Source organism: Enoplosus armatus, chromosome 7, assembly GCF_043641665.1.
Source record: "Enoplosus armatus isolate fEnoArm2 chromosome 7, fEnoArm2.hap1, whole genome shotgun sequence".
Classification (NCBI taxonomy): Eukaryota; Metazoa; Chordata; class Actinopteri; order Centrarchiformes; family Enoplosidae; genus Enoplosus; species Enoplosus armatus.
In genome coordinates this window covers 4,298,341-4,317,705 of record NC_092186.1, presented here as the reverse complement: position 1 = coordinate 4,317,705, position 19,365 = coordinate 4,298,341, and the positions used below count along the sequence as shown (strand labels likewise).

The 19,365-nt window shown below is 39.3% G+C and overlaps 1 protein-coding gene across 1 annotated transcript in view; it reads right to left on the bottom strand.

The window, feature by feature from the left end:
* The window catches only part of LOC139288060 (inactive N-acetylated-alpha-linked acidic dipeptidase-like protein 2), a 395,466-nt gene that overhangs the window by 120,523 nt on the left and 255,578 nt on the right, over window positions 1-19,365 (bottom strand). Inside the window, 1 exon segment of the mRNA XM_070909308.1 lies at window positions 9,333-9,476. Coding sequence (XP_070765409.1) covers window positions 9,333-9,476 — 144 coding nt within the window.

The window sequence follows — 19,365 nt, the reverse complement described above, 5'->3', positions numbered from 1 at the left end:
CAATCAATAGTGGTGTAATTAAAGGGCCTGGGAGTCCTTTCTATAAAGCCATTTCAAGTTGTTCTGCTTCGCTCGCCTCTCCCTCCGCGGCCTCGCAATGTAATTGCCACGGAAATTTGTTACACTTTTGGCATTTGTTCTGAGTGGGAGAGAGAGACAGAGAGAGAGAGAGAGAGAGAGAGAGAGAGAGAGAGAGAGAGAGAGAGAGAGAGAGAGAAGCATTGCATGCGTTAAAAAATTAAGAGAGGAGGAAGCGAGACAAAGAAGGAATTCAGGCACAGTTGACTTGCTGAAGTCACATTCTTCGGCTATGATTCTTCCTACCGCATTAATTGGTTGAAGATGAATGTACGTGTGTGTGTATGGATATGTTTGTGTGTATGTAATGTGTGTATAGCCCCTTCAAATCATGTGAAGGGTTGTTTTTAGAAGAAACTTTGACAACTTCTTTTATTGTCACTAAGGTCCATCAGAACAACATAATCAACCATCAATAAAAATTTAAGAGTTGAGGATGAGCCAATTTAGCCAATCAAAAGCCTAAATGGTGGTTTATGATGTGTTGGCAGGGCGATGTGACTCACACTTTCCCCAGTTCCTGCACTTTTTTTTGTCAACACACCCCATGAATATGCATGAACATAAAAGCTGGAAGTAGCAGAAAAGTAAGAGTGTAAATGTGTGTGCAGGATCAATCAGACTTGCAACACACCTCAGAGGAATCGATGGACTAGTCTGGTAATTGTCTAGTCAACAGACAGACCGCTCAGATAAAGTCCAAGCCAAAGCCCAAAGGCCTGATGGGGACATGGTGTGTTCAGTCAATTAATCAATCTAACAGGGCTGAAAACACATACACACAAACAAACACATGACCACAGACATAAGGAAACACACAAAGTATTCATCCAGATGAGCAAATCGACATAGAGGACAGAAAGAGTGCAGCAGTACTCAAGACACCGAAATGTAGATGCTGAGATATAAATGCTACATTGCTGCAAATAATCACAAACAAAAACATTTTAGGATGATATGTCATTTGGAATAATGCTTGCTAGCTGGTTGCAGACACTTTCCATTTCAAAATGCTACCATTTTGCTATATGTCGACACATTGTGGCAGATGGATGCTAAGTAAGGTGTTGAAAGTGCTTCTTATGTGGTAGCTAGTTGGTGGTTAGTCATTGCTAGGGTGTTAGAACTGGTTGTTAGTACATTTCCAGAGGTTGCCATGAGCCGCATATATTCATGATTTTATGCATATGATTTGGCAAATGCTAAAAGATGAGCACTCTGGCAACAAAATGGGCGGAATAATAATAATAAAAGCAATATAAAGTATGCAGGAATACAATATTTGTGATAATAATTGATGCTATCAAACAGACAGAACTTATATAGGCAAGAGTCTTTTAAAATATACAATATTCACAACAGCACATGTAAATATACACACAGGCAATGAAATACTGATATAGATGCACAAATTTACACACTACACTGTGAGGTCAACCGCGTCATCTCGTTAAGGTCCGGTGATCTCTAAGGAGGGCCCCTGAGCAATTAAGCAGCGGCCAGCCAATACAGCCAGCCTTAATTGAATGGGAATTAAAAGAGAAAAATAAGGAGTAAAGGTATTAAAGGGGAATGAAAGAAGGCAGACAGATGGAAACAAATGATAGTGGGATCCCAAGAGTGGTCAGAGGTGCAGCCAGTCGATTGGAGGCAGATTACATCTATCTCGCTCTCTGCCTTTGTCATCCCTTTTGTCTCTCTCCCTTTTGCACCCATTCTCTCCCTCTTTTTGAAACTCGTTTGATGTAATGGAAACAATTCAAAGGGGTGTCTACCTTGCAGAACCATTGGATGTACTTTAAGCTCAGTCTACTTGGATGCCTGTGTTCAGAGAGTGGGGACAAACATAAATATTCACTCCAAAACCAACAGCACCTCTGCCAGAGCTGGACCAGCTTCTGACACATGATATAGACCATGTGACACACGAAAGACATCCACTGACAGACACATACTACTTAAATAAGATTCTACAAACCTATAACTGGCCAAAAGTGTCAATAAAAGACACTCACAAACAATCTGACACCAAAAACAACTCCAATAACACTAGAATTTTCTAAAATAGCACCATTGGCTTAAAGCTCGCAATTGAAAACAATACCGGGTAAGAGTGGGACACATGCACAACCTGCCCCCCTGCACTGAAGGATCAATTGTACTTATGTCTTGGGCCACTGGTTTTTGGGGTTGCACCATTGATTGTCTGTGTGACTTACTGAGGAAGAATGAGTGCATAACAGTGACGGACTGTGTGGGTGTGTGTGACTGTTATCTGTGCAACATGGGAAACAGCAGAAAGCAGTGTTCCAGTCAGTGACCAGCTACTTGGATTTATTGGGGAATAAATGGAAATGGACAGACCGTGCACGCGTACAATGGGAAAACATGCTGGCAACAAGAGATGACGGCTCCCTCGCGTTGCCCCCCCAAAAACTGCTGGGGTAGGATGGAGAGAAGGGGGGATGAGTGTGAGACAGAGGACTCAGAATGAGCAAGTAGAGGAGCAGAAGGTGGCAGTGTGGTAGAGGCCTGTGGTGATGATGCTGAGATAAGAGGGGATTTATGCTCTCGAAAGCTGGAATTACCCCCTAATACTGTATCCACCTCATCTCTCTCTCTCTCTCTCTTACACACATATACACACATACACACTATCTAACCACACACACAAGCACACAGTCATATACCTCAATACACCAAGGCTGCTATCCCTGGTATCCCCAGTGAAGCAGTTCCTTACGGGATCAAGCCAAAACTGCAAGATCTCACCAAACCAACAATATTATGGAATGATATAGACAGTGTAGACACATCTGCTAGACACATGTAGAGGCTTTGTGTAGACTTATACTTGAGACCCGGGATTTAGACATATGTAGCTGTATGAGTGTCCTCACCAGAACAACAGTATTGGTCATCTCTTCAAACACTGAAAACAACATGTGTTTAAGATTCCTGGTCGTGCAAATAATGACTGTTGTCTCTCAGATGCCAAGGGGACGTAGTGTGATGTTTTATAATGTTGTTAATTTCTTCTTCATTCCCCAGATGTAGGCAATGATTCGATGATGGAAGGAAACTCCGCTGATACTGACTTTTCACATAATATTCTTTATTTGCATCAAAGATCAGGATCAACAGGCATGCGCATCTTAACCTGGACAGCACCCGTAGCCAAATCAGTACTGCTGCCTCGAACACTGTTCAAGCTCGTCTTTTATACCTTTAGACATACATAGGGTCCTACTATAACACACAAGTCTGTAATCTTCTGTTCCCCATCTAGGGATCAGGAAAAGAGACCTCTCAGAATGACCTTTCACATACCAAGACCTCTCAGAGATAACCTTTCACATACCAAGGAAGACCACATCTAAACAACAATACATCTTATCTTTATGGGGCCCAACATCTGCTAGTTGTTTTCCTGGAACATTGCATACGTAGCAACTTTGTACTGCATATCATTTTATGAAAAGACTACTTTTATGATTAGTATCAAATAATACACATCAATAATACTAATCTTTCCCTAATTTTAGTAGACTTAGTTGCCCAAACTAACTTTGCACAACTTTAATAGGCTTTTAAGCAGAAAGTAACATATAATATATCACAGCTGAGCTGACAGTGGTGATTTCAGTCATCAGTGAGAGGAACTCCAAAAGAAAAAGCTTTGACACTGATGATTCATGTAAACTCAGTTTGATTCACATGATGATACATTGCGTAGCTGTAATGTTGACTTTATATAGACTCACAATGGTCACACACCTGTAACATTAGCACAATGTCTTTCATGTAATTTAGTGTACATGTGGAAACTATCTAGTGTATGGATGTCACCAATACATATTTTGTCACTTACCTCTAGTGGTATCCAGCAGATGGCGGTTTGGTTTTATTTGCTCAGGTTTTGAAACGTCTGTCACTGACATTTCTGCCACCATTTTGTTTGTTAAAAAGCTTTTCAGTAAAATCTCTTTTTAAGAATGGCATAGCTGCACTCTTGGTCTTGTTTAAACATAATGTTCAATGTTGTGAGAACCACAAATGCACCATAAATGTCTCCATTGTATAGCTATGGTGGCAGAAATTGCACAGCCACTTATCTCAAAGCCTTAGGAGATCAAACTGAAACCATCAACACAGTTAGATACCACTAGAGGTAAGTGAGAAAATATGCTTTTTTGAAATTTGGTTGAGTCATTCCTTCATCCATCACCTATTTCACCTTCTTCACCTCCACCTCATTTTCTTCTGTTGGGTTTCTTTCTGCCTCCTCTCTTTTTACTTCTACCCAGCACCCTTCTGTTTGAATGATGGGAAAATATCCCTGCTGCCCTCTTATCATCTATTAATCTCTTTCTGGAAAGGAAATTAAACTCTCTCACTATATATTTCTTTTTTTCTTTAGACATTTTCTGCTTTAATTTGTATGTGGGTTGCTTAAAAGGAGACAAGCCTTCCTTTCAATGCCAGAGAAATTACTTTGCTGGTGAAGACTTTGCAGATTTCTGTCCTCTTTTGTAGGAGTGCTTTTATACAAAGTGTAATTTTTTCACAAGCATTTTATGACCATTTTGCCCCGAGGGTCTGTAATGTCCTGCCCTGATTCCCTCATATCTAAGTGTCTTTCTTTGCCTTCAAGGAGGGATGTTGAAACCCCAGTCATAAGAATGTATCTCCTTTATTTAATCCCTCCATCTATCTATTCGTTCCTTTTGTGTGAAGGAAGGTCTTAGTGGCTCCTAGCTTGTCCCTGCATCTCTTCTCTCACCTCATTCGATAGGTTAATTAACAACTGCATCTCATTTATGATGACCTGACCATGACGTGCACCCAGGAGTCAAGTCACATTTCAAGGCAATCAAAACTGTACTGCAGTAAAAATAGTTCAAGTAATTAAACAGCGCAAAATAACAAGAGCAGGGACGGCATACAACTACAATAAAAAAGGGAATGTAATAAAAGAAGGGTTAGAGAGCAGGTCTATATATGAGGCTCCTATGAATGCTAATCTTCTTGGGTTGCACTGTGTTAGAAGAGGCTTGAAATAGTGGAGTGAGATCAACATTCTACACGAGTCACTGACCACCGCATTGGGCCACGGGTACAACTGCCTGCAACATATAGACTAAATGTTATCTCTGCATGCCTCCTTACCTTTATTCCTCTTGCTTTTTCTTTATCTGCACTTAGGGTCAGAAGTTATGGGCTCTTGAGGCTCAATACCAAAACACTTTGGATTGAAGTTGCTAAGAGCTTTTACTCTTTGGCTTGGAAAAGTATAAGCCTTCAGACACACGAGAGACATTCAAAACATCCTGGATGAAAATATCACCACTACAACTACAAGTGCTATGTTTAATGTTGCTATTACTACTTAGTACCTCAGAATTGAACATCACAATATGTTGTGTCTAGAACGACACTATAAGCATGTTCTGATCTAGTGCCCCTATTGGAACAATGACCTAAATTGTTTGTGCCATGTTTGTGTGAGTTTTCTGATCTAACTCCACTATAGTTATGGTTTGGTGAGGTTTAGGCACTAAACGACTTGCTAAGGGTCAGAGAAACATTGTGTTTTGGGTTTAAATGATATTTCATATTTCATTGAGGTTAGGGGACCAGTCAGTGGGCTTCAAGCAAAGTGTTTGTGGGATAGTTGAACAACACCTGAAACCCCCCCCCCCACACCTTTCCAATGTCGAAATTGTGGAAAGGTTTCCAACTTTCCAGTCTGACATTCAAGCCAACTGCAAGCAGTGACTGGTGAGGTGTGTTGAGTTGAGAAAGTAGGCAGGGTTTGAACTTTTCTCTCAAGCTCTCTTCTTTCATTCTTCACACAAGTACTTCCATTAATTTTTGTATGTACAAACAAGTGCACCACCGTGAATGCCTTTGAGGAGAGACCATTTGAAGGTGTGTGCTGTTTTGGATGATTATTGAGTCTCACCTCTTTCTATGATGGCAGACTTTTACTTTGCCTTTGAGTGTGGCCATTGAGAAAAGCTGTGAACACTATTTAATTCAAACATACCTTGGCCCTTACCCACAACAAATAGTCTTGCTTTTGCTAATACTACCACTAATATACTACTGCTACTACAAATAACTTCACACCACATAGTGGTAGAATCATATGATGAGAATCAGCTCTGGATGAGGTCAACCAGAACATCAATCAAGAAATACAAAAGAACTCAAACTGCATCATATCATTTCAGGGGTCGACATGCTGATGTCTAATATCAAATGAAAAGCTAAAAACAGCTTCACAGTGACATCAGCAAAACAGTAAATCAATCTAACCCCAGGCTCTTCCCTCCCTATCTTTTCCATATTTATGCTGAAATGAGACCTCTGTTTTTTAAGGGGACCATCGACCACACAGATCACATAGATTGTCTTGGTGAACAATTACCCCTTATGCCCACTGGATATGGCTGCATCATGTTCAGGCTGGACAGGGACTCCATTCTATGTAATGTGTCAGTGTCCAATGGACATATGAAGGGAGTGTAAGGCACTTGCATCTTGCTTGCACTGCGCTACTTGTTTCTGATGTGTGGAATATATTTGTGAATGTACCTGTATATTCTGTAAATGTCTTTATTTATTTACCACATATAATGTATGTAGTACAAGAGGTCTGATTTTCCTTAGTCCCCCCCCAAACCGGACCTCTGTCTTCTTTTCTGCCCAAACTACCTCAGCCTGCATGACTGCCTTTTCTGACGAAACTGATCCTGAATCTACAGCCTCGACCCAGAGTCTCCCTCTCCTCTCCTGTGTATGCAATGAGCCCGACTTCCTTAAGCCCATCCCGACATCCCGGCGATCGCCCCGGCAACTGACCTGAATAATCATCCACCAACACTATCTTAACTACATGTGTTTGCCCTACATCCACAATAAAAGCTGTATCCACTTGGAACATCTTGTCAAAGACTTTGCCTGCCTGAATGCTGTTTGCAGCCTACTAAGAGACAAACTCTAAACCTGCACAATGGACCCCTGTCTCCAAGGTCTTCTTACAAGAAATTGTCTAGTCCTCACCTCTTAGCACCCCTAATCCGTTATACTTATCTTAATTGTCATTCACTCATGTATTTGCCTTATATGAATCTTTTTCTTTGTCTGATCACTTGACATGGTTGTCCTTGTCATATGTAATATTTGACTATGCCTTGCATTTTACCAACTCATGTTGGCTGTAGCATACTATAGGCACTACAAAAAATGTGTATTAATGTCAAGTCAATGTATTTAATCATGTGGGGAACACATGTTTGGTTGTCTTGCACATACTGTAAACATTCCTGTAACATCAATGTCCACATATTGGTGAAATATAGCTGCAAACACAGACAATTTTGTAAAACCAAAGATAGTGTTTTTAATTTCAAACAAGCATTTTGCAGGGAGAGAGAGTCCTGCCTGAGGGGTTATAATTGCTCAACATGTAAAGTTTCCAGGTGAAATAAAAGTTATAGAGAGAGTAAGAGAGAGAAAAAGAACGAAAGAAAGAAAAAAAGACAAAAAAAAGTTGCATGAAAACATGCTGTTCTAAAACACGTTCAGTGGACATTAGAGCCGCTGTAGAGATGAGGCAGTCAGGTCACATCTGTGACTCAACCAAACCATGCTTGCTGGAGACTCCAGGTTATGAACTCAATGAGTCACCATACAGTGTGACTGATATGCTAGCAGGGGTAGGCGGTGGTGATGGTGATCCATTTAGATAGAGCAGAGTGATACAAAACATAACAGCTCAGACACATATTAGTGAAATCCACAATTTAAACTTTCTTTGTGTCAACTTTTTTGAGTCTCTCGGTGCTCATACCTCGATATCCAATAATGTAATGCATGCATATTGACAAAAATGATATCAGTGCAGTGAGCCTGTTAAAAAATAATCAAATACATCAATTAATACATGATAACTTTTGCCACTTCAGTACAGGTTGTGTGTCTGAATTAGGGCTGCAACTAATTATTAATTTCATTATCGATTAATCTGCAAATTATTTTCTTGATTAATTGATTTTTATTTTTGTCACTGAAATATCATTGCGAAGAATGCCCTTCAAAATGTCTTACTCAAGTATAAAGAGACATCTTCAAATGTCTTGTTTCGTCCGAATGACAGTCCAAAACATCCAAAAGATATTCAATTTACAATAATATAAAGAATCAGAATCAGGTTTGATGCATAATAAGTACTGCAAGTTAAGAGTCTTACAAATATTTGTAAAATATATCTGATTAAAAATAAAAAAAGTTGCACAGTGTTGGATGGAATGTGCAAATGTTCCCCATATTAAGAACATGTGCAACAAAGATTTGCATTAATGTAACGCGTCAATTTAGATATGGAGACTTTACTTATGTTAATGTAACATGTAGTGTCCATGGATGAGATTCTGTTTCAGTTGGGGTCCTGGGCCTTGATGATGACTAATCTAGATGTGAAATGACAAGAGCCTGGGCCCGAACCTGTGCAGCGTCCTGGGTGGGGAACAGACGTATCCGATGTTGAGGAGCATGAATCTGCAGGAGTGAGTTGTTGCAACGATGTTGGCAGCGAACGACAGCTGCTTGTCCGGTGTCACACCCAGATTCCTGGCAGCCCAAGACGGGGACACCAATGTCCCTGTTGAACATTCCTAGATAAATCCACAGGGAGGCGTCCTGGGGATATCCTAACCAGATGCCTGAATGACCTCAACTGGCTCCTTTCAAAGCAAAGGTTGTATTTCAAACTCGCGCCGGATATCTGAGCTCCTCAACATACACCTTTGGGTGAACCCGTAGGAGAGGGTTGAAATTTAGATCGACCGGTATATCAAGAGCACTGCCTTCAGGCACAGTTTCTTCTTCACAATAGTCCTGTACAGCACCTGTATCACTACAAACGCAGCAGAGATCTTCCTGTCAGTCTTGCTACAGTACATAATGTACAAGTGCACAAAAGCTTGCAAACCTTCACCTTCACGGTAGCAGCTCAGTCGCAACTCCCAAATGTCCCATAATTTTTATTGGCTATAAGCAGAGATGCAATCATATATTTGACATCTTTGAGGCCGTTAAATTATGTGGTGACATATATAGGTTTATATATTTTTTTGTATTTCTTATTTTATAATTGATTATTAATATTATTTATAAATTATTGTGAAAATCTTATTCATAATGAGGCTTCAGCAGCAACTCTGTAATAGTGTATGTTGCATACTTACCTGTGTTAGGAGGCATGGCAAGAGGAATACAGGAGTCTCCCTGCCCTGTGGATGGAGAGGACAGTAATGTCTTTGCCAGGAAGGCGGAGACGGGCTGAACCAACAGAGATGTCAGACTTCCTCCGGCCTCTCTTGACACCTCAGCTAGAAAGAAGAAATACAGGAAGAGAATCAAAGGAAATCAAGGCTTAAGTTGTGTATGTTGTTGATTTTGTCTCTCAGTAATCGTTATGGGCAGCAGGGCCGGATCAGCCTGACTGCACTCCGTCATCTGAATCCAGTGGGCTGACTGGACGGAGTTTTCTACATGTGAAACCATTCGGCTAATGTGGGCATTGCTCAGGGCAACAGAAATGGCTGCACTGTTTGATTTGCCCTCGTTAAGTGAATACAATTTCCTTCCTGATCCTCGCTTCAGCTCCGTGCAGGTTCAGTTCATAGCATTGTCGCTCCACTCTCCTGTGCAGCTAAATGCATACAGCATGTAAGATACACACATAACATGTACTGGGGGTGGATGAATATCATGACCTACAGTAACAATATACTATAGAAATCAAAAGAAGCAGCCATCCAGCTCCAGTTGCCATTGCTGCACATGTGTGTAGTGGATATTAGAAATGTCTGCAAGAAGGAACGTTTCGTTATCTTTCAGGAGAGAAGGTAAATCATGTTTCCATGTTTAAATCTACTGGCTGGTGTTTGACACAAAAATGCTCTCTGTTTTACATATTTTGCAGGTTATGACAGTAATGAGCCCTGGTATTCTGACGGTATTCTGACAAAATAAAATCGTACATTTTTGATGTTCAAAAACACAATATTTAATTAGATTTCGGAGAAATGTGTCATTGCTGCTGAAAACACAACAAAGGTAGAAAGGAGGAAAACTAAACCTGAAACCCGACTAAATTGTTTCGGCATACTTCGTAAAAGGAACCGATAGATGATTAAAGGCCTCATTAGTTCTATTCCCTGTTAAATCATATCATCAATGTGAGTATCTGTTACGGGAGGTTAAATCCAGATTGAGGCTGACTTGGGAATCACATGGTTGTAATCCCTGTGTTGGCTCATAAGGTATGTTCAGATATTGAAAGGAGACATACTTATACTTATGAAGACGGGGATCTGCAAATGGACAATCACACCTGTCAAAGTGAGATGTCCTGATGAACTCTCTCAGTTTTGTTTTACACCCGGCCAATATAGTGGTTCTGATTGACAGACAGTCATTGTGGTTCCTAACAAGCAGTTCTGGTTTACTGAAGACATATTGGACAGTTGTTTCAGGACTACATCTTCTTATCCAAATTTCCATGTCATGTATAAACAGCATGAGAAGTTTAGCTGACAAAATTGTTCCATCAAAAGAGAAATTCACACAACTAAAGGAAAGATGGCGGTGAGCCAGTTTGACCACATCTTGGAAATGCAAGCCTGGCAATTTTTGACATTGCATTTATTTAGCATATTTATGGTTTTAGCATATTTATGGTTTTGTTGAGTGGTAGCTGGGCCCCCCTCGTAGTGAGGGAACAGCAAGCCGATTGGCAGTAGCAGAGCATAGTGGACTGGTTGGGATGTATGGTTTGACCATGTCCTGACCTTTTGAGAAGATCCACTCTGATATCAGTCTTGCCCAGTATTAAAAGTTAGTGGACTGGGGAAAGTCTAGCACAGACCCACTGTCAGAAGGCTCTTTAGCCTCGGTCTGATGAGATAAAACTAATTTACAGTCATGATTCCACATTGACAAAGGCTATGGCAAACCAACTGCTGTTCCTGTTTTTATCACGTAAAATATCAAAATACTTGCTGTCTCTAACTACAGACTACCTGCTGGCTGCTGTGCACCTTTGTGGACTGTCAGCAACTATTTATAAGACTATGTTTTGTCATTTTACTGCTAACCATGCCAAAAGTGTGGTTTTTACGTTCTTCACCATAGGGCACGAGTTGCTGCCAGACGTTAACAATACGGTAATCCGCCATTGTAGTCACTGTACATTGCCATGTAGCAATGTGTGATATTTGGCTGAACCCATCATAGACGAACCCAATGGAAAATCAATCCAGGTAAAATTTTGCTTTGTATGTGCATCGTTTCATTCAGTGATTTGTTTTTAAATCACATGCAAATTAATGGCCCCAATAATTGTTCCCTGTGCAGAAGGGCCTCAAGAGTTAATACAAAAAAACAACATAAATGGTCAGTTTGGTATCCCGACTGCAAATTATTTTTGACATATATTACAGTTTATTTTCCAACAGTATCCCAACACCACAACACTATACTTCACAGTATCCTAATATCATTTCACAAGACTATTATTGCACTGCCCAGTCTCTTCAGGAAATATCTTTAACATCATTACCAGGATTAAGGAATAAATAAATTGCTGACTTGGAAAATAAAGTGTGCTGTTGCATTTTCTTGCCCTTTGTCATAGTAAAACTACAATATCTTCGCAAACAAATGGGAGCTGCAATCAGCCCTAACCGACAAAGCCATAACTCATAACAAAGGCATGCATCCTTTGTGCCTAATATCTCATTTCCTCAGCCAGTTGCATCTTGTATACCCCATTAACTTAAGCATATTGTAACTTTTCTGCTCCTCTTGCAGCTGATCCATACTTTGTCCAAGTTTGTGAATAATCTATTCTCTTACTTCAGTTGTGAGGACAAGTTCAGCAACCCTTGAAAAATCCCTTGTGGTTTCTTTGAAACAAACTTCTAGTCAATAGCTTTCTGTGGCTGGTCTAGAGAGTGTCACAGCAGTATTCCAGTAATACAAGACGATTAATAATCCATGAATGACACGGGAGACAAGACAAGGGGGGAGAGGGGGGAAGAGGCCAGGGGTGAGAAAATTGTGGAGGGGATGTAAAGGCAAGTAAAGTAAAGATGAAAGGGAGGTCAGGAGACGGTTGGACAAGACCGGAGAAAAAGATGAGGGGTTAGAGGAGAGGAGAGCAGAGGGGTGAAGGCAAGAAGTGAATAGAAGATGAAGTGACAACAGAGGAGAAGGTTGAGAGAAGACGAGCAGAGGGGAAGAAGAGGACAAGAGATGAGAAGACATGGAAGGGTGAAGGGGAAGAAAGATGCAGCGCTAGGGCAAGAAAAACAACAACGGAGGGAGTAGAGAAAGTGGAGGAGTAGAGGGAAGAAGGAAAAAAGGTGTAGGAGAAGTGTGACAGTAAGGCTAGAAAAGGAACAAAGTGATAAATAACTGATAATTGATAAATTGCTAATAAGTAGTTCCCGAATAACTTAGAATCGAGGACTATAAAGATGACAATTTCAACTTAAGCATTGGTTATTAATTTTGTTTCCTCTCAAGTTGTGCATCATTCTGATCTGAGCTTTGTTTTTTCTCTTCATTAACTTTTCTGAATGAAATGATGTACAATCCTGAGAACAGAAAACCAGGGCGAAACACACGATTAGTTAAGGACATTCCAAAAACAATATTTTGATCCATCATACCATGTTGTGGGGAGCTGTGGGTCACAATTGAACCTTTATAACTACTCAAAATTGTGTGTGGCATTGTGAGGTGTGACTGAAAAGAGAGATGAAACAAACATGATATTTTGTTCACCCTTGTACTTGGAACTATATGTATGTAAAAAAAACAAAAAAAACATCCTTGCCTTTAATTTGAAAAATTGATGTCTTGGAAAATATTTTGTTTCCTGGAACCATGAAGAGCTATGATTTTAAGAGTTTTTTTTGTGAGAGCATCAATATTAAGGCGCAAACAAAATATGAAGGATGAAGAGGACCCCTAGCACTTTGCATTGAGATTCACAGCCCTTCATTACCACATACTCCAGACCTATCTATAAACCCTTCATTAAAAGATGCTTGAGAACGATTGTCTTTGATGTTGGCCGTTTGTTTTTTCGCCCTTATCCCACTCCACATAAATCCTGTCTTTACAAGTTTCTTACATGTAATTAATTCTAATTTACTGCTTGAAGTAATTAAGAAGTCAATAGTATCATGGAAGTTTCTTTCTGTTGACTGGCAAACACTGGCTGCATGAGGCCGCTATTATGTACGTCATCTAATGGTGGAAACTGACCATGCTTTTGCATTTGCTACATCGTGGCCTCTCTACGAACGCTGTAGTTTCACTCTTTGAACTGGGGGTGGTTATTTCAAGCAGTACTCCAGTGGTATTTAGTATTATGCTCCATAAAATTGGGGGACTTTAATTCTCAAGTCAAGCTCCAAAAACATAGGATAGTACACCCCAAGACCATCGGTGAACTTCTCTTTTAAACATACTGTATGATCACCTCTGTGGTTACAGTATGGTTCAGTAAGTTTAGGTGCTTTGTTGGGAAAGATTGTGGTCTAAAGCCAAAGCTGTTACAGATTACTTTCATGGTGGAACCAGAGCTGACTGTTTATAGCAGCTGAGGCACAAACCTTGATGATAGTGAAGTACTTTGTTTGCCCATATATCCACTCTTACCCCCAAACCTTTATTTTTTCTGCGCTATATGAAACCTCACGCACCTTTCTCAAGCTTTCAGCTTTGTTTGCTCTGATATTCTGATATACTAATACAGGATACTCCGAACATAGTGTTTGACCACTTGACATTGGCTGCATTGTGGCACATGTCCTTCAGTTTCCTCATATATGGTTTGTGAGACTGTCCTCTCCAGAAAAACAGCATCTTTAATGACCTGTTTAGATTCAGTCAGTCTGGTTTTAAACAGAGAGCTAAGATTCTCATGATGGTTTAAATGTTTTAGCTTTTACAAGACTGAGTTTTATAGCATCAGTTCTAACTGCACAAAGCTGAAGTGTTCTCTTCTCACCTTCCCTCCTTCCTCACACCCTATCCTCATCATATTCTCCTTTTTTTTTACTGTTAATTTGGACCTTGGACCTTCTCCAGGCCTTCTTCTCTTGTCTTTTCTCCATACTCTGAATGTTCAGTAAAGCGAGAACTCAACAAATCAATACCTGGGCAGTGTCCACGCTCTGTAAATCAGTTTTTCCATTACTGGTACACTGATATTAACTGATACCTGGATTGACAGACTGGCTCTATAGGGCCAGTGTTTCTTTTTGTGTGTAGACCAGTGCAGGCCTCTGACATCTTGACATATTCACAGAGGCAAGACCAGCCGCTGACTTCATGATGTGCAGGGCAGGCAGAAAATCATCAAACCATTTAGATGAAAACCTGTCAAGAAGTAAGTGTTTGAGGAATTGAGAGAAATGGCTAGATTTCCTGTGTGATGTCCGTGTATCATATACTGGAAGATGTATTATTAAAGGGTCACTGCAATAATTGTCATCCTCAACTGTAATTGTTAGTATTATTAGTCTAATGTAGGGAGGATAAGTGAAAATCTGACGTAACAGCACACTGCATTGAGTCTTTAGGAGATTAAACCAACTACGTCTCTTTATATTTTGTTATACAGTTTGTATCAGTTTGTGTTCCATTTTTTTAGGGTATGGGTTACTGTACAGCTCTTTCAAAATGAACACTTACTTAAATAACGCTTGCACAAATTAAAAGTTAGGCTACATTATTTATATTGCATTTTAATTTTCAAATTAGATTTAATATTTGAATACTGTCAACTGTACAACAGATTAAGTCTTTGAAAATGAAATGTCAAATGCCATCTTCATTTTCAAAATGTTAGAAAATTGGATTTTAATATTAATTGTGACTTAAATAATGCTTTTTTTTATATTGCATTTAAATTTCCAAATTTGAATTAACATCTGAATATTTTCCACTGTACAGCGGGGTACAACTTCAAAAATTTAATGTACAGTAAAACAGCTTTTTCCATTTCATGGTCATAGAACGTCCATACGAGTATGTAAAAAAGAAAATACAAATTGGATTATTGCCATTTCATTTTTACTCCAATAACACATTATACACAATTATAATGCTATTGTGAAATTACATTTTCATTTTCAAGTTTACATTATCATTTTAATATAGGCTTCCATACTTACAGTTACATTTCTAGTTCTTCTGATGTCAAATATTTATTTACTTTTGCATGACTAAGTTTGTATTAGTTATCCCTGCACACACGAGGAGAGTTATTTTTATTGTAATCATTTATTTATTCTGCAACAGAGTTCAAGTGTGTTGAAGCTTTCCAACAAATTGGATTCTAGGCCTGTTAATTAACACTGCTAAGTTGCAAAATGGTGCGATCAGTTAACAACTTGTTCTGTGCTAAATGAAGCTGCTTTGCTCAGGAACAACTACAACATGCCACACTTCACAACATAAATAGACACAGCCATATACTATATGGCCATCACCTCTCTGTCATCTATAAGGCAGCATTGTGTCAAATGAGAACTTATTTTCTAAATACCAGGACTTGGATTTGTGTTAAATTCTCCAAAGGAAGAAAAAATAGCTGAGAACTAGTGGAAACATATCATCCCTTTTGGCTCAGTATCTTCTTGTTTTATGAAATATGTATGTAGGCCTAACAGGAGACAGGCTCAACTGATTGAGTAATTAACAAATAACTCAATGTAATAATGTTGTCACGCGACAATCTCAACGCCAACAAGGTTCAAGGATCTCAATAACTGGACTGTTCATTTGTGGTGTAGACATTCATTAATCCCTGGCAGTACAGGGTTCTTGTCATTCAATTGATATTATGGCATATAGTGTAAGACAAATGGCTAACTAAAATGACTACTGATTCTATTTCATTGTTTAAAAGCATTGTGACAACAGTGATGCAATGCTTAAAGGCCTCAGTGAGTCACAGTGTGCCACATCTGATACCTGTTTCACAAAATAAACTACTGGGACAGCAAGGTTTACTCAAGAGGTTTATGCACTGTAGCTGAGACAGCAGGAGGCCCGAGATGGTAATGTAGTATAACATGTACCTCAACCTAAAATGTGTTGCATTCGCGCTAATTTTACCCTCCATTATCTCCACACTGGCATTTATCTATTTTCTTAGTTGAAAATTAAATACTCTTTGATCTATAATAGAACAGTTTTATATGCATTTATATGTAGTTGTGTAATACATGAAAATATACATTCAACCACGCACTACAATAACATGCAATCCGTTCAATAGTTGTTGAGATATTTTAGTCTGGATCAAATTGGTGGACCGATCTACTGACCGATAGACAGAATGGCTGAAAAGAAACCTGCACTACCACTTTTACACAAAAAACAAGTCTGTAGACCAAATGTGTTATATTCGTCTATACATGTTACGAACCATATTATACCCCATCAGACAGACAGGGAGAATGAAAAAGACACCGAAAGACAGATGATAGAGAGACAGGAAATTTTAAGCATGAAACAAATGAGATGGCAGGAAGCATAACATGGTCTCCCTCAGTGATCAAAACAGGGGAGAGGGATGCATTACAGCTAATAAGCACTGCAGGAGGGTCCTCTCCTCTCATCCCCATGAATGTGTGACACCTCACCAGTAGACACTTTGCAGAGCTCACACCAGCCGACAAAGCGGAGACAGAGGAGAGAGGGATGGAGACACCAGGAGAGAGATGGATTCAGAAAAGAGAGGGGAACTGATTCAGTTTCAATGCCAAAAGCAAATCTGTTTTGTCTTTTAATGATTAGGATAGAATTATTAATGTATTGTTTCATTTGATCTGTAGTAATTCCTTTTTCTAAATCCACATTCACATATAGTAGGTTCTTCATTATGTCAGATGCCTCAGAGGGACTCTAGATGGCATTGTTTCTGACATGTTATTCCACAATTTGAATAGGTTGAATACTATGTAAACGGCTACCAGACAGTAGCTCCATGGTGGCCCAAGCATTCAACCTTTCTTGACTCTATAAAGCAAATGTCACCATAAAGGTGTGTTTGTGTTGTTTGCGCAAAATCAAACTAGACAAATCTGAACTGTGACTGTGCAGTCTGGGTTAATTTGCCCCAAACAGCCAATGTACCAACTGTACGGACATCGGGTGTGGCTAGCTAACAATGTTTTCACTGGCCGCATGTGCAAAGTGCTCCTATGTATGTCTGTGCACCAGCCTAGCCTCTGACTGATCTCAGAACTCAGCAGGCAACTCCAGTTATCTCAGTTATTTTCCTCCAGTGTCTCTCCTCCTTCCTCTCATCTCTGTACGACTATGAAGTTGATTCATAAAGCCCTGGGAGAAGTGTACTTTTTTTTTTTTGCTGTGGTTCAAACCTTTTCAACTCTTGCAGATGTGTCTTTGTGTCAGTTCGAGCCACGTAAAGTACATTTGCATCTATTAGTGCCCGCTTGCATCTTTCCATTGACTTTGTATGCTATGCGGTGCATCTACAATTCACTTAAAGGTGAACTCCACCGATTTTACACATCACAGTCTGTTTACAGGTCTTGGGGAGTTCTTCTGCATATGTAAAAAAATAAAGTTGTGTGTGGGTTTGAAACAGCATGACAAGTTTGAAAATGAAATAAATCTGGGGTTGTGGAGTTACAAAGAAGTGAGCTTATCAGACCTCTGTAGCCTGCTCCTCATCTCTGCCTGAGGCTGTCGGCTATATAACATAACACACTCAAATCTCCGACCCAACTGAGTTTAATTAATATGGGCAATATAGGCCCATTTTGACAAGGAAGACAAATGTGTACGATAGAAAAATACAATATCTCTGGTTCTGCTGCATTGATTTGGATCTTTTTTCCATTGACAGTCCAAAAATGTTATAGGAGTGCATTGCTGAATTGGATAAGTAGTATTTTAGATAAAAAAATAAACACTAAAGCTATCTCGGTGATGATATGGACCCTATACTATTAATTCATTAATTCTATGCCAAAAGAATTAAGAGTAAATTCCTTGGACAACGTAGCAAAACATGAGTGGAGCAAGCACAGTAAATAAAGAGGTTTAAAAGAACATTTTACACAAAGTTTAAACTTTACTGTCATTAGAACGTCCTTCTTCACGGCGGAGCACTTCGCCTTCTCCTGGCACGTTTTGTTTTATTGCTAATGTTTTTATTTTAATGGCAGATTCTCTTGAGCGTACAGTCAACATCACCAGCAAGCCAGCCTCAGTGTTAGGTCTGAGTACATTAAACCTTTCCCTCTTTGGAAAACTAAGGGCTTTCTTGAAACTTGAGTAGCACAGACCAAGGAGGAAGACTGGGAGTTGATGCTTCTCATGCAATATTTTTGTTTGCTTGAAAACTTGACTGACATTTTAAGTTGTTGAAAAACCAGAATCAACCAATGCTACTTAGAGTCCCTTTGGGGCTACATGTACCCAACTAACACCCAATTGTTACAAATGAACTAAATTTTCATGGCATAATTTGACAGTGAATGCAACTTTTTGAAAATGAATTTGATTCTTTCACTTCTAATTAGGTTTTCCAGATTTTAATTATATTTCAAGCTTCCACTTGGGTGTATCCTACCTACTCAAATTGGAATAAAGCATTCATCGTTCAGACGGTGGGCATTGGGAAAAGAAGTAAAGATGTCACTTGGGCAGGACTGGTAAAAAGGGGAGTGAGTATTTTATTTTCCTGCCAAATAGTAAAAGTAATAAAAGTAATTTTGTCATTAAAAAGAAAAGTGTTTTACTTGCCCTTCACAAAGCTACTTCAAAATAAAGAAAATTGAATTTAAGTTCCAAATTAAACTCAATACAAACTGCACATATGGCCTTAAGCCATTGCATTCAATGCTGAGTCTCACAAATTTAATATTTGAATCATTTATTCAGCAAATCCTCTTGCTTGGGTGTTCAAGAAGAGTGTGACGAATTCAATTTGTATAATTGCTCGCACTGATCTTTTTGCATCCACACAACTTTTAAACACCTTAAATTTAATGACCACCTTTACTCTTGACTGATCCTACGTTAGCATTTCTGCTCTGCAAGGAATAAGGGAAAGGAAGCTCTTTTGAGAGATTTTAATGATTCACAAAAGCAAAATGAAGCAGTCTTTTATTGTTCTGTGACGATCAGCCCCATAACAGCAGACACAATAATTCATGG